This window comes from Buteo buteo, chromosome 4 (assembly GCF_964188355.1).
Source record: "Buteo buteo chromosome 4, bButBut1.hap1.1, whole genome shotgun sequence".
NCBI classification, from domain to species: Eukaryota; Metazoa; Chordata; class Aves; order Accipitriformes; family Accipitridae; genus Buteo; species Buteo buteo.
In genome coordinates, this window is record NC_134174.1 from 504,665 (window position 1) to 520,915 (window position 16,251).

The 16,251-nt window shown below is 55.4% G+C and overlaps 1 protein-coding gene across 1 annotated transcript in view; it reads left to right on the plus strand.

Annotated features, from left to right (window-relative positions):
* SHANK3 (SH3 and multiple ankyrin repeat domains 3) overlaps positions 1-16,251 on the plus strand; it is a 385,152-nt gene that overhangs the window by 333,379 nt on the left and 35,522 nt on the right. The window contains exons 19-22 of the mRNA XM_075024471.1: positions 2,839-2,974; positions 5,446-5,526; positions 12,676-12,803; positions 13,749-13,854. Of these exons, the coding sequence (XP_074880572.1) occupies positions 2,839-2,974; positions 5,446-5,526; positions 12,676-12,803; positions 13,749-13,854 (451 nt within the window). The remainder of the gene's footprint in view (positions 1-2,838; positions 2,975-5,445; positions 5,527-12,675; positions 12,804-13,748; positions 13,855-16,251) is intronic.

The following is a 16,251-nucleotide window of genomic DNA, read 5'->3' on the forward strand; positions in this document are numbered from 1 at the left end:
CATACGCTGGCTTGTGCCACCAGTGCTGCACCAGAATGGAGCAGAGGGAGAAGGTCTCACCTTTCCAGCCCTCAGGGTCAAAATCTCCCACTCCTACTTCTCTGCATTTGAGTAACCTATAAAAGCTGAACTGCTGCCCATTTGGGTGGACAAGTTTGGATGATTAAAAATGAAACAGAAAGCACAGGCATGTTCTGTCAGTATTTCTGTTCTTTATTTGGAAGGGAGCAGGGTGATGTGCATGTATCACATGCAGATGATGAAATGCTTTCCAAGCCATTAGTAACTGAAGCTGTAAGCATCTTCCAGGTGGTAATTTTTCAGTATTTGCATTTTGTAATTGTATGATGCTGGGGCAATGCCAGGAGACTGGCAGAGCGCTGGTGTTTGGAAGGGGCAAAGAGATGATCCAGTTAATTATAAACCTGTGAGTCTGATATCAGTTGCTGGCAAAAAATAAACAATCAGATAGTGAAGGCAGTTGATAAAGAGTTAAAGAGTAGAATATAATTACCAGCAGAAAACCTCATAGAACAAATTTCATTTCATTCTTTGGGGTGTCAGATTTGTTTGACAAAGGTAACGGTTTAGATGTAATAGATTTTGTTTACCCCTGTATAACATCTCCATTACAAAACCTGCTGTGTACAAAACCAGCAGAGCGCCTGGGAAGTGGTTCACAAATTTGCCAAATGACAGGTCTTGGCAAGTACTTGTCGCTGAGGAACGGTCACTGGCCGGGGTTTCTAGAGGGTCTCTCCAGGACTTAAGACCTGATGCTGCTCATTGATGTCATACGTGTTCTAGAAATGACTCTGAAATCAAGGCTAGTAAATACTAGGTGTGCAGGCGACCCGCGGGCTGTGGCGCTGGGGATACGCCACACAGCCATGGGCTCTGCTGTGTGAAGGTGCTTTGGAAAACTAAAGGGCTCACAAAGAAAAACTGCTGAAGTGGGTTAGGATCGGGAGAAAGTAGAAGCTAACCGTGCTCCAGGATTCAATCCATTCCATCCTGTTCATCCAAAAAACAGATTAAGAGGTGATTTAACTAGCATAGGCTAGTAGTTTCATAGAAATCACATTTTCTGAGGAAAATATGTGTTTTCCTGCAAATTGACTAATTATTGAGTCAATTAGAATCAAAATTGAATCAACTAACTGAATATTTGATATAAAATTATTATTTCAAAAGCTTTGCATCTTAGAGAATGTTGATGTTCCATTTCAGAATTTAGTTCAACCCCTTTTTTCATTTTTGTATTTTTTACAGTTTTTCATAGAAAACAGCACTATGGCTCATGTATTGCAAATGTTATAACCTACATACTTTTAATTATTTAAACAACAGTTCAGTCTACCCTAAAGACTAAACATCTCCAGCTGGAGTTGAAACCCAAACATTCTTGAAATGCCGAAGTTTCCAGCATCCAGGATAATTGTGCATTTCAGTCTGTTGTACTTGTGATCCCACACGCTGTGGCGCAGGGATGATGCCGGTATTGAGGGAGGTGGGACTGTGCGTGAGGAAGGGTGGCACAAGAGCCTGTGGCTGAAAACTGATTTCTTGATATAATATGGGAACAGGCTGGGTTTTTTCTTAAGTGATGGGAATTACTAAACATGAATTCTCCATGTCCTGGTGTCTTTGAGACCTGAAGCCGGTGGCATGCAACAGTTTAGCTGTAACGCTTCTGGTCTTGAACTTAGGGTGACAAAACTGATGTTGCATGGACAATCTATATCCTGTTATTACCTGTCTTTTGAGTGTTCCACTTCTGGAAACATAAATATTAATGTAAATATTAACATAAGTGCTTCTATATTTATTGCCCATAGATAATCACTTGTCTCTTATTTGCCATCAGTTGTTATCTTATGCCTAGAGTAGCAGCAGTCCTGGACTACCCAGCACATTTCAAAAGCGACTGCCAAAGTGTGCAAACACATCTGGTTCTTTTACAAAGTAGATAACTAAGCCTCAAAAGTTGGAACCAGTTTTTCCAGTGCTGAAGCATCTGAACTGTGGCATCCTCATCTCCACTACACCTAAACCTCAGTTACCCAAAGTGAGGGTCCATCTGTTAATGCCCTGTGGAGAACCTTGTGTTCGTTGCTACTTGGTAGATACCCAAGTACTGAGGTTGTATTTTCCAGTTTATTTCTTGGTTTGGTGTCTTAGAGATTGCCTAGCCTGCCATCACAGCCCAGTGCTTGTTGTCCAAGAAACTAATAGGTTATGTTAGCGCTAAAAATGACGACAGGAACGAGCTTCAGCATGTGTCCTGTAGACCCCTGGAAGGAGTCGATGAGCATGTCTATAGCTAGGGGAGCAGACAAGTGTCTCGGTACAACACGGGTTGCTGCTGGTGGGGACAGGGCAGCTGAGCTCTTGGGGACAATCCCTGTGCACGCAGCTCTGCACGGGTGCCTGTGCTCTTCTAGAGTCCCTTGCAGACCTGCGGCACAGCTGGAGACCTCCAGACCCAGGAGCCTCCTCTGTGGCTGCCAAATAGCTGGCAGAACTAGGAAATGCCCAATTTTTAGTGATTCACCTTGATGGCCCAGTAGGAAGGGGGAGGTCCAGGCTGCAGCCCTGGTGTACACTGGTTTGCACTGGCCTGTTGCAGGTTCCTCAGCTTCTCCAGAAGCTTGAGGTCACTGATAGGTGACATCCCACAGGGACAGCTTAAATACGAAGACGTGCTAGGCTGTATACACAGATGCAGAGTTGCAAAATCATCTGGTTTTGTGGCTTGACATCCGTTGGTCTTGCCTTCTGCCCGCTCTCTTTGTGACAGCCGGCCTTTACACTGCTCTTTTCCTGTTTGTGTCCTAGGTGAATGGTGTCAACGTGGTGAAGGTGGGACACAAGCAAGTGGTCTCCTTGATCCGGCAAGGGGGGAACCACCTGGTGATGAAGGTTGTTTCCGTCAGCCGCAAGCCAGAATCGGAAGAAGTTGTTCGGAAGAAGGGTAGGTGTGGAGTCTCGTGGTTCTCCGAACAGGGGGTTGTGTTGCCTAAATGTGAGCAGGCCTGCAGAAGCCCATGGGGGTCCTGGTGGGGAACTGCCCCTGCTTCAGCATGCAGGGGAGGGTCGTGGTAGAGAACCGGCCCCGCTGTGTGAGGGGGTTGTGATGGAGAGCAGCCCCTGCTAAGCGTGGGGCTGTCAGGGTGCAGAACTGTCCCGATGGGGTTGTGGAGGCTGTCGGGCCAGAGGATGGTGCCCAGAGGAGCGCAGGGGGTGCCAGGGTGGAGGACAGCCCCCGTGGCGGTGGGGGGTGCCAGGGTGGAGCCTGTCCTCTCTCGGGGGGGTTGCCATGGCTGGGAGCTGCCCCACGGGCTGGGAGCTCCTGGGGGCACGGCCAGTCCTGGAGCTGCTGGCCATGTGTTGGACTTGCCCTCGCTCAAGGGAGGGCAGGCAGCTGTGGGGCCCCCCAGAAGGCTCTGGGCCTTCGCCCCATCATCCCCAGGCCCCGAGGGCAGAGCCGAGACCCTCGCCAGAGGTGGGGCCAAAGGGGGAGTTCGGCGGTGGGCTGATCTGCTCATGGCCAGCAGGGCAGAGCATCCCTCAGGGGAGGGGGCATCCAGCTGAGGAGGGCAGGGGCACATCTGGAGGGCAGCTGGATGGGAGGCAGCCAGCTGTATACAGGGGGGACACATGACGGCATAGAGCTGTGGCGGGCAGGGACACATCTGAGGGGAGCCAGCTAGGGAGGCTGGAGGCACAGCTGGGAGCAGCTGGCTGTGGAGGGTAGGACCTCATCCAGGGGCAGCCAGCTGCAGAAGGCAGGGGCACATCTGGCAGCAGCTGTCGGTGGAGGATAGGACCTCACCCACAGGCAACCAGCTGCAGAAGGCAGGGGCACATCTGGGAGCAGCTGTCGGTGGAGGATAGGACCTCACCCACAGGCAACCAGCTGCAGAAGGCAGGGGCACATCTGGGAGCAGCCGGCAGCATGGGGCAGGCTGTCCCTGTCCGCCCCCGCTCTGGGCCGAGTGCGGGGAGGCAGGCTGTGGGGCAGGAGCGTTTTCCGGGGGAGCACGGCTGGGAGCCCGGCGTGGGGGGACGGGAGCGGGGGGACAGGAGCGGGGCGCTCCCAGCGCAGCACGCGGGGCGTGGGGGAGGGAGGCAGCTCTGCGCGCTGACACGAAGAGCTGCAATTATATTGTCACGGCACAAAAGCAGGAGTCGTGGGAAAGGCTGAGGCTCGGGAATCAGTGCTGGTACCACCGCCGGTGCCGCTCGCCGCTTCTCCCGGTGCTTCCAGCCTCGCAGGCGGTGAGCAGCTGCCCGTCGCCGCCCGTCGCTGCCCGTCGCTGCCTGCTGCCCGTGCCCTGAGCCCGCAGAGCTGGGCAGCCGCTCTTCCAGCGCGGGGTGCGGGGACCGGAGTCCCCTCTGCGGGACCCTGGCTGCAGCACAGCTGGGGAGGGCCAGACCCCCGTCCCCCCCGGCTGGGGCTCCTCTCTTCCTGGGGGTGATGGAGGCCTGTGTGGGACTGGCGTTTTCTGGCTGAATCCGCCCCTGTTGGGGTCTCTGATGCAGGCAGCGCCAGCAAAGCCTGAAGCTCCGGTTGCCATGGCAATGCCTGAGCGTTGAATCCAGCATTGTCAGCGAGCGAGCGTGAGGAGGAGGAGGCACCCCAAGTGAAGAGGAAGAGCCTTCAACCGGTCCCCGCTCGGGTGGGCTCATGGCATGCGGTGCCTCCGGGGCAGCCCCGCGGGCCGGCCCGGCTAGGCAGCCCCTCGGGGCAGCCCCGCGCTCCGGCACAGCACCGCGCAGCCCCGGGCCGGCCATGTGCCTCCGCTGCCCGGCACGGAGCCGGCCGCCTCCAGCGCTTCGTTAGGGCCGGCGGGAGCTTCACCCCGTCCTGGATACGGCCGAGCCGGCAGAGGAGGGTGGGTGGGCTGTGTTTCGCTGGGGGATGCGCCGCGCCGAGGCGGGAATGAGAGACTGAGATCAGGCCTGCTGGACTTGTTTCTCCCTCCTACCCTCCACCCATGGTGTGTGCGGAGGGGAAGCAGCCATCAAAGCTGTTTGCTGAGTCCCACAGGCAGGCAGCCAGCTGCCTGAGACAGATTTAATTCGCGGGAGGCTTTCATAGCCATAGCATCTCCGGTAGCTGCAGGGGGGCAGGCGCAGCCCGGGGACATGACTTGGACTCTCCTCCGCTGAGGGCTGTGGGAGCCTGGCAGCGTGCACGTGCCTGCGGGAGCCACCAGCCCCTCCGTGCCGGGGCCTGCCCCGTGCCCCGGGACTGTGCTACCGAGACCATGAAGAAGTTTGCTTCCACGCGCAGCCTCAATAAGATCCTGCAGCAGTGCGACTCCTCATCCCGCGAGTACGAGGAGATCCAGGCTGTGGAGAAGAAGTGGCATCTGCATCTGGCCACTCCTCGTAAGTTCCTGGACAAGAAATGCAAAATGCCGTCTCTCTTCCTTTCAGCTCCGCCACCTCCCAAGAGAGCGCCCAGCACCACCCTGACGCTGCGTTCCAAGTCCATGACGGCCGAGCTGGAAGAGCTGGGTAAGCGGCGGCAGGGGCTCGCGCATGCATGCAGGGGTGCATGAGGAGCATGCGGGGCCGTGGCCGGAGCAGGCAGCACACTCGCCCATCGTCCATTTTCTGGAGGGGTGCATGAGCACGAGTGCGAGGCGAAGTTTCCGTCGTGCTTAGCGGTGTGTGGGGCGCGGGGGGCTGAGAGCCCGCTGCCGTTGCCGCAGGGGTGCAGGAGTCCCCCATAGAGCCGGTCCACCCCTTCAGTGCCGCCTCCCTGGAGAGGCGGCCTGGGGGAAGGACGCTGGGTGCCTCTGTGTGCTTGCGGAGAGGCTTGCCGCCCCCGTGCCCTGTCCATCAGGCACCCTGCTCCTCCTGCACTCCGAACAGCCCCTTGTTTTTATCTTCCTCTACCTCCAGGCAGATACCACATGCTGCCAGATTAGCTGGCATCCCCATGGGCTGCCCTCCCCCCTTACACGCACACATGCCTGTGCACACACGCTCACACGTTCTGCTGTCACTACAGAGCCTACCCACATTTCCAGATGCTTTGGTATCCCAGCTTGCATCTACATGTTCCTATATTCTGTTAAAGCCTCTCCACCCCCACTCCGTCCTTGCTTCCAGGTACCCTGTGCCGAAGCCCCTCAGTCTTCCCAGCTATTCTGGTGACCTTGCTGAGCCCACACCTTCCCAGTGCGCTGGGTTCCCCCCAGTAGCATCCTGCCAGCTGAGGGCCGTAGGGGTGCCAGTGTTCACACACCCTCCTAACAGCAGTCCCCTCCACACAGAATGATTTGCCCATTTTTGGTGCGCATTTTCCCCTGTGCGCTGCAGAGGCCGCAGGGCGGCTGAGCAAGGTGCTCCGCTGGTGGTGGCAGTGCCGGTGCAGCCGGGGAAGCTGGCTAGCAGAACGGTGGCCACGTGGCCCTCGTGGCCTGCCAGGCAGCAGGAGATGCGGAGGGACCCATCCTTCTGGAGCCACGCTCCACCATGCAGCTCTGGTGCACACGAGGTTGGTTCTGCCGAGACAGGCTGTTCATGGCTGGCACAGGGCAGGAGTCGGATGTGCTGCGAGCCCCCACCGAGAGCATCGGCAGAGCGAGAGGGAGCCACTCTCGGCACTGCCTACTGCCCTGGCTCATGCTTCTGCTATTTGTATTTATGTTTTTGCTGTGCAAAAAATGTGGTGATGTGTACAGGTGTGCTTGCTGGCCATGGCGCAGAGGCTGTGCGTGGCAGACTCCTGTCCTGCCTGGGAGGAGACGCACCTGAGAGGCAGGAACCTAGGCAGGGACCCTACCACCCCCTCTTTTTCAGGGCATTGAAGGAAGGTCCATGACTTTTCTCACTCTGCTCCCTGTCCTACATGCATGTCCAGGCTTTACAACCCCTCCAGGGTTCTCTTGAAAGAAATAGACCTGGAGGGTTCAGGCTCATGCTCAAACATAGGTTTGAAAGGACAAGCCTCAGCATTTAAGGGTTTGCATCAGCTGTTTGATGGCCACTGTGATTTATTTTATGCTGAGCCCACTGCCTTGATTTTCACCCTAGCCTGCTCCCCACTTCTCCAGACCTTTATTACTAAACCTGAAGGTGCTGTGTTTACTAGTAGCCATTAGGAGAGGATTCAAAATAGCCCGTTTCTTCCACTTTTTGCTCTTCCCTTTGCACAGATACTGCACAGACTCCAGGGTTCGTATTTTTACTCTCAGTTGCTGGTCCTGAAAGCAGTTCCTAGCCGGTGTGATGGGTGTCTGCTTGCACGCACAGGCAGCATGTTACCTCTGTGACAATATGTTCCCCAGCTGTATGTGGCCGTCTTTGGTGAACATCACACCCAAGTCAAAGCCTGGCACGCGTCTTGCAGGTGCCTTTGCAGAAGGACGGGCACCTCAGCCGCAGCACTTGGCCTTGCAAGTGCCAAATAGGGTGTGGGACATCGCCGTGGGATGTCCTGCACTGTGGAAAATGGCAGCGGTGTGAGGGAAGGGGGCCCCGTTTGCATGTATTTTGGCAAGCAGAGCTGCTGGGCTCAAGGGGGAGGGTAGCAAGCTCGTGGAAAGGGAAGTCACGAAAAGCAGGGAAATAGCTCTGCCAGAGAATATATTAAAGATGAGTCCTCTAGGTCTCCCTGAGGATTTTGCATCTAGACACTACCTCTCTTCTACCTGGAGAGGGACTAGGAACAGCAACTGCCTGTGTCTCCCAGAAAAGGGATTTGTAGACAGCGACTGGTCTTAGTCCACATGTTTTCCAGGAAATTATAGTGGTTAGTCCCTCATTCATGTCCTGTGGATCAGGGACTATGCTGTAGCCAGTCCCACCACACATCCCCAGGCAGCACGCCACAGGGAAAATGGGGGACCAGTCCTCCTCTCACACTTTGTCTTCTGGTGGTTGATCCTCCAGCTTTTACTGCAAAGGGGGAGTTTTCGTGCAGGTCGGCATCCCCATGCCTCAGTGGTGTGCAAGTTTAGAGCCCGATCTCCTTTTCTGAGGGGATGGTAGTGTTACCGAAAGGGACATTTCTACCTGCAGCTTCTTAAAGTGAGCTTTGTCAGATGGTCCCTGCCCCTTTTTTCCTTGAAGCCTGTCCCTGTCCTGTGGCTTGCAGAATATCCCATGTGCCCATAGCCATACCTTAACATTGTCTTGCTGCATGTTGTGCCAGTCCCCTTGGAAAAGCAGATTTCCAGCAAGCTGCTAACAAAGCACTCCTGCAGTCCTGGCATTTACTGGATGCAGAGGAAACTGGCTTTGGGAGATGTGCAGGCTGCTGTGTCGCCTCAGTGAGCAGGGAGGGATTGAGTTTCTCCGTGGCTCGGGCATTAAATGCCATCCAGACCTCCTCCTGGTCTTACTGCCTTTTGAAATCCCACCTTCCCTCTGCCTCCCTGGTCTGAGTGAAGAGGAGGAGGGCTCAGCGGAGGGCTGGTCCCAGCAGTGGGGCTGGCAGAGAGCCCAGTCTGTGTCGGTCCCTGCCCACCCACGGGGCCAGGACAGGCGCTGGCCTTCCTGCGGAGAGGCAGCGGCACCAAGAAGGATGCACAATGTGCTGCATCCTCTGCCCTGCCTGAGCCTTAGTCCCAAGAGCCCCTGGCGAGGCAGGCATACGCTCCACTGTCAGGGCCTGATCCTGCCAGCATGCTGGGAGGCAGGAGAGCGTGCGGGGAAGAGGCACAGCAGGCAGGCAGCGAGGCTGGAGCTGGGAGTGAAAGCAGGAACTGTGCATGCCATTCATGTTGTCTTTTGTTTCTTGATTCCAAGCCTCCATGCGGAGAAGAAAAGGGGGTGAGTGAAACCGCACATCCTGGGGCTCCTCCCTTCCCCGTCAGCCACCCAGCCAGCACCCAGTCCGCCCCACACGGGCACGCACGGTGCACCCCAAGGGACTGGCCCAGGTCACCCTCCCCTAGTTGTCACGGGAAGGCTCAGCCCAAAGGGAGCCAGAGCTCTGCGGGTCAGCCTCCTGCCCGGCACTGCCGCCATGGGGAGCAGCCGCTGCGTATGGCTCTGGCGGGGCAGCAGAAAGGCCAAAATTGGTGCGGTCATGTTGGGCTTCTGTTGGGCATGGGCAGGAATGCCCGCTTGCCAGCCGGGCCCCATGAATCTCCAGGGCTGACTTCCCCAGGTGTTGTACTAGCTTTATGTTTGCTCCACGGTGAAAATGCCTTGCACAGAAATGTCCCCGCATGTGGGGTCCTAAGTACAGCTTCCTTCAGCCCCCGGGGCAGGCCTCTGGAACTCAGTCAGATGGAATGGCAGCCACGCTCTTTGCCATGCCCAGCAATGCAGGTGCTGCCTCTGCTTCTGCCTCTGCACAGGCTGTCCTGCTGCTCCCGGCGGTCCTGCGCTGAGGGAGCACCTGAGGATGTACCTGCACTGCAGACAGGGTTTGGTGGCAGCTCCAAGGCCATACCCCAGTTAGCTGGGGGAGAGCTAGTTTGGCTATTAAGTGTCCTGGCTCCAGGTGGAGAGGGCCACCCCCCATAAAGGTGACGTTATCGGTGTCCAAGCTGGCTGGGGTAAAGCTGATTGCAGCAGGGCTCCATACATGACAGTTACACTACACGGTGTCCGTGTGGACATTGCATGAGGGGCGCTACAAAAACAGAAGGTTTTTGCCAGGGCTGAGAGCCAGTAATGGACAATCCTGAATGGAGCAAGAAGGCTCATCCTGTGCCAGCACAGAGCTCTGCATTTCTCCAACACAGGCACAGGGTACAGGGGAGGGAGCCTAGAGACCTGACCTCAGTTCTTAGCCTTTCAGAAGCAAAACTCTCTGTCCTGGTAGTGTGAAGCTAGAGAACTCTTTCCCAAGGAACAGGAAATGTGAGGGACCAACTCTTCCACCGTAACAGTGATAGCATAGGGAAGAAGCTGAGCAGGGCTTACGAGCTGGAGGTCTCTGAGGGACCTCCCCAGACCTCCTCTATACCAAGCAGATCTGCCAGTACCCAGAGATGGCGGTAATGCAGAGGTCCCATGGATCAGAATGATCAGCTGAAGGTCACCAGGGATGTCCTGACATTGAAGGTGGCCATCTCGAAGTGCGTGGTGGAAAGCTTTTGCCACTTCGGACAGCCACAGCCATCAGGCTGCACCCATTCCTGGGGGGTCTGTCTCCCACAAAGGGATGGCAGTTACAAAGTGCAGTTGGTGGCGATGTGTCTCCGTGCGCTCTAATGGCATTAAGAGAGGGAAAGTAGAATAAAGCTGGAAGGAGAGGCAGGTGGAGAGGGCTGAGCATCGCTGTTACTCCTCTCACAGCATTGGGGTCCCCAAACTAACATCGCTACAGGGCGGCCCAGAGCAGCTTCCAGAGCCACTGATGAGGCAGGTTTCCAGCACATGGTCTTTAGAATCAGCCCATGGCCTGTCTCCTCCTGAGGCTTGGCTGTTAGAGGTCCACGCAGTCGCTCAGTGGTGTTTGGCCATAAGGGATGAGCCAGCTCCCCTCCAAGCAAGCTGAACTGCCCTGGGCCTCTTGCGGTGAGCACAGCATGAGAGTCGCACGGCAGTGAGGAGGAGGAACCATGAAGTCCCCCAGAGACAAGGATGGTTGGCTACTGGAGGTCTTGTGCCAAGGAAGTTCAGGAGCTGGCCTGAGCTGTTTCCTTGGAGCAGGTGCAGGTCCTTAGTCCCAGGGCCTTGGTGGATACCTGCCACCAAGGGTGCTGGCCTCAGAGGGCACCTAGGTCCCCTTGGCAAAGACTACTTGGTGTCAATGTTTGCGTAGGGCTCACTCCTCCACAGACTGGGCTGAAATGTTTGGGACTCATTTTTAGTTTCTATTGCTCAGGAATGCTGCCTTGCAAACTGCCACGCAGCTGCCCTGGCCATAGTGTGTGGAGGTACTGAAGCTGGTCTGTGAGTCATATTGGCCCCCGGCAGGGTTTTGTAGGAATACAGGCCTGATGGTCACAGCACTCCAGGTCGCTCAGGTCATGAGGATCAGCAGCTCCCACACCACAGCAGTGACATTTCACAGTCCCAAGTTCAGCAGCCAGGCTGGAAGGAGCCCAGAAGTTTACAAGCCTTACCTGAACGCAGGCAGAGGTTGTCAGCCTTAGGCTGCACGTGTTCTCCCCTCTCCCTGGGCAATTTACTGGGACAGTTGCATTGGTTGTGCCGTGGCAGTAGAGGCATCCAGTCTTGATGAATGCCAAGGCAGACCCATCAGCTCCAGCACAGCACCGTGCCAGCGTGACGGCCGCGCTCCAGGGCCAGCTGACACCATGTACGACATGGAGCCAACAGACTCAGCCCTGCCCGGCCCAGGGAGCTGTAGGAGCAGGAGGCAGGCAGTTGTGCACGGACCCTGCGCGGGCCGAGCACCAGCCCAGCAGCCTTCGTTAGCTCGGCTCTGGCTGCACCCGGAGGGAGCTCAGGAGGGGTCAGCGGTGACGGTGGCTTCCATCTGCCTGCTGCCCTTTCCGATGTCCTGAGTTTCGGGGTGCTTTACAGCCCCAGACAGAAAACCCCAGCGGCAGCCAGGGCTGGTGCTGCGTCCAAGTGGGTACGCATGCCCTCCTGGCACGAGCGGTGCGAGCGCTGCAGACCGGGGCTGCTCTGCAGGCTGGGAGAGCGGCGAGGGCCGGCCGCTCCCCGAAAGACAGACGTGGTCGAAGGACAGACATGGTCGCACGGCTGACGGGCCGGGGGCCTGCCTGGCCCCACACCCCTGAGCGCCTCGGGCAGGCCAGACGGAGGTCTCTCACCTTCAACCACGAGTCCAGCCCATCAGGCAGGTCTGCCGTGATGAGACGGGGCCAAGCTCAAGCCTGAGAGCCGGTGTGTGAGTCAGGCCCGTGGCGGCACAGACGTGGCCGTGACAGCTCTGTGGATGGTGCTGCCGCACCACAGCCCGGGCGAGCACCGACAGCCCCAGCCTGCGCCACGGGGGTGCGCGGGGGACAGGTTACTCCCCTCGGGGCCATTCGGCCACGAGTCCTTCGGGGACGACACGTCCCAGCTTGACCCAAACAGACACTGGGGTGACACTGGTTGTGCTGGAGCCAGACTGAGACCCGCGGACTTCTGCGTTGCTTGTGGTCCCTGCCTCACCTGGGTTCCCCTTACCTGCCGTGCCACAGCCGCTGCCTGCACCCCCCTTTGCCCAACTGGGGGGACTCAGTCTCATTCTGAATATCAAAAATATATCTGGGCAAAAATTTGCTCTTTCAACGTAAGGATCAAGGCTTCCTCAAAGCGGGGCACAGCTAGGAGGGGGGGTGCTGGCAGGTCAGACCCCAGAGGTCAGGCAGGCTGGTCAGGGGGGCCCGGGCGGTGCAGCCGCGCAGGGTGCCACCAGGGTGGGAAAGTGGCACGGTGCAGTGCCACCAGGGTGGGAAAGTGGCACAGTGCAGTGCTGTCACACCGGGCTGTCGGCTGTGGGTCCCCCAGCTGAGCCAGGCCGGTGCCTGGTTGTGCATCGTGGCGGGTGGGCAGCTCCAGAAACACCTCCAAAACCTTCGTTAGCCGCTGGCTGGGGAGGAGACGACTGAGCGGCCGCTTCCTCAGCTCTGTGCTCAACAGGCCTATGAACTACTCTCCCTACGGGGACGTTCACTCCCTGCTCAGCTGCACTGCAGGGGATGGGTCTGTCATAGGGGAGCTGCCTCGGTACGGCGGCCCTTGCTAACCAGATTGCTTTTATGTTTGGATTTACAGAGAAACTGGATGAGATTTTGGCAGCAGCCGAGCCCGCGCTGAGAGCAGACATTGTCGAAGCAGATTCTAGGGCAGCCACTGTGAAGCAGCGACCAACAAGCCGGCGCATCACGCCAGCAGAAATCAGTGTGAGAGAGGAGGGCTCGCGGTGGGAGAGGGAAGGGCACATCGTGCTGTGACAGATGCTAACTGCCAGCATGACAGAGTCACGCTGGGGAGTGGGTTCCCCCAGGGGAGTGGAAGGAGAGAATCTGGGGGGAGACGGAGACACAGAGCAGGAGTCTGGGCAGGTGGTGGAGGAGCTGACCCGGGCTGTTTGGCGCTTCCTTGCTCACCAGTATGGGATTGCCCCGGGGAAAACCTAAGAGCAGATCTGAAGGAGTGTGGAAAGCTGAGCTGGAGAGCTTAGTCTGGCTGCAATTTTCTGGATGTGAAGCTGGAAATTAGGAGGACTCGAAGAGAAAAACGCTGTCTCTGAGGGGAAGCATGGATGGAGTAGGAGTGGGGCTGCCAGCTCCAGGCTGTCTGGATTGTGAAAGTGCTGCAGGCAGTGGGAGGCAGCTTCTGGAGCAGGAGGTAAAATGGGACAGGCTGCTTCTGAGCAGAGACTGGCCTGAGCGAAGCCTTCCCACGGGAGGAAGGCTGCTGCTGGAGTCGGCATCACTGTGCCACCCCACCCTGGGCACAAAGTCCCCGAGAGCCAGTGGGGGGGAGCAGGTAGGCAGGGGGAGCAGGCAAGCGGGAGAGAGGGAGGGAGGATTAACCCTTCAAAGAGCAGTAGCACAGGTTTTGGAGACATGCTGGATGGGGCATCACGGAAGATGGACAGTCAAAGCTGGAGGTGGGGAGGGGGTCCGTCCTTGTCCCCAGGGAAGCGTCCCCTCCTGGGGCTGTGGCAGTCCGGGCTGCAGGCATGGGGTGGCAGGGACAGGGTCTGGCGTGCAGGCTGACGGGGTAGTGCCCCAGCTTCACCCGCAGTCAGAAGGATCAGGTGGACTGAGATGAAGTGTTGTGTCCTTTCAGCTGAGTCTCACTGATGTCCAGAATGGAAATTTCCTTTTTTTGTCTTCCAGTCACTCTTTGAACGCCAGGGTATGGCAGCACACTCGGGGGTCCTTGCAGGAGCTGAGAAGCCCCATGTTTCACTGCGCAAAGGAATTCCACGGACAAAATCTGTAGGTAAGGCAAACTGGGGGGAAATCCCTTCCTAAAGAGGAAAGGTCATCCCCATGGAGCATTCATGCCTGCACAGGAACCTGCAGGAAAGACTCAGCCCGCTCTAGTGGCTTGTAACTAAAGATCTGTGAAGAGGGGATGTTTAACGGGATTTCTACTTCGAAGGTTGCACGTGTCTTGAGAAACCTGTTCTAACGCTGACGGTGGTCCTGCTCTGAGCAGAAGGTTGGACTGGAGACCTCCAGAGGTGCCTTGCTTTCTCAGTCTCTTTATGGCACTTCCAGGGATAGGGGAGTTTCTCCCACCCTCCGTGCTGGCAAACGAGGGTCAGGGGGTGATTTTCTGTCTGCCCATGTAGCGGCTGGGCTGGGCATGCAGTGTGCTGAACATGCGGGTGGTTGAGTGTAAAACCATGTGCTGTCACAGACAGACAATGGAGCAGGTAACAACTGAATTTTTTTCTAAGGAGAAACAGGACAGGGTCTGGAACAGGCACTCATCTATGGACTATGTCAGGATCTTTAGACCCTGTCCCAAAAGGTTTAGAGTGCAACTAAAACCAAAAGTATGCTGGAAGAGGGAGATGGGTGGACGAGGCAGAGTGAGCAAGGGCCGGTGGCACAATGACAGTACGGGCGTCTCATTTTCTTCTCCTGATTTTGTGTATTGGTGGGTTTCATCCAGATGGTAATAGCAAGCCATGGTGTTAGCAAGGTCTAAGGGCTGTGCAGGTTGGAACTGGGGAGAGTGTGTTATCACTTACATGGAGGAACTGAGGGGCAGGAGGAAAGGGGCCAGAGAGAAAGGTGGTGTGCTCTGTGGCAAGTGTGAATTTTAAGTAACCCCAAGACATCATTTGATAGTAATGGTGATGCCAAAACAGATTGTGTGTTTAACACACAAAATAAGTAAATAGAAAGTAAATTCTGCTTCAAGGTGCAGCTGAGAGCAGCACAACCCCAGCAAGAATGTAAAAATTAGTTAAAAATGCAAGGGTTAGTATTCAAAATGTACTTTTTAATGTACAGAGCCACAGAATTGCTGTGCATACGTGCTTCACATTCATGTTTGTATGAGAGCAGCTGGTACCTGTAGTCCCATGTGAGACTGGTCTGAGAGTAGTAGTTAATCAAATGTGTGTATGATTAATCTGAAAAACAAACTAGAAGAGATAAGCTTAAAAAAAAAAAAAAAAAGGTGGGTGTTTAAGGGACTGCCCTGGTGTGTACTTATAGACCATGTTGATAAAGCTGCTGTCCTACTGTGAAATCTGCAGTCAGAAAGCTCCCATACCACTGAAGAGCTGAAGTAGAACCTGGGCCGAGCAGATGATGAGATGCAGTGTTGGAAGTGAAGGCAGGCATTTATTAGTTGCTCATACGTTGCAATACTGTTAATGTACATGGTAGAAAGGGAGCAGAGCTGCCTGCCTTGGTGCCTGGGATCACCACAGCACCAATCCATGGACTTGCTAAAGTAGGAGTAATCAGTTAATTTTCTCATGAAGGTAGAAATGATCAGTAGCACATGCAGAATGGGATTCTTCTCATCCAGCCTTATATATTAACAATGCAGAGATTTCCATCCAAGTAAAGTGCGCAGGAACCCTCTATAGTGACCAGAGGGAAATAGGCACTTTTAACGTGATTTATCTGATGTCTTGATCTTAGAGGTGAATCCTGCACAAGTGCCCATTGACTGTAAGTAGTATCTAGTGACCACTGAGGTCTACGGCTGCCTGGCAGACAAGCATGCAGCAGCCAGTGGTGTCTAAAGTGGATGTTTATTTTGCAAACTATATCCTAGATGTTTGTTTTATGTGTGAGAAAGTTTGTGAAAATGCTTCTAAGCAGAAGTTGTTCATGGTTCAATCAAGCCACAAACAGCTGGAAATCTTATTAAAGGGGATCTATTGTGTGAAACAGCATCTTCACCCAGTAATAGATCATAAATTGGAAAAGTATTCATTAAATATTAAATACTTGCCCATAAGGAGCTCCTTTGTGCTTGTGAAAGCAGAGTCAATGACTCAGGACGTCCCTCTAAACCTACACCTTGTTGTGTGACACTCGTGCAGGTGTACTGTCAAGGATCTCTGTATGCAGAGAACTGTGAGAAGAGGGATTCGAAGTTTGTAAGGTTTATACAACTGTAAGGTTTGTTGGGTTGTGTGTAGGGTTTATATGGTCATGAGCATAGAGTGTAATGTCCCTTGTACACCTTTTTTTGTTCAGCACCTAGAGCATTAAGACCCTGATCCTTGCACGGGATTCCCAGCCGTTAGAGCTACACACAGTGTGCAACAAGGGGATTAGAAACGCTAAATTTAATCTGCATCAGGGAAGATTAAAAGCAGACCTGGAGATGCCCTGTTCTGAGCAGGAATGACTGCAGCTGTCA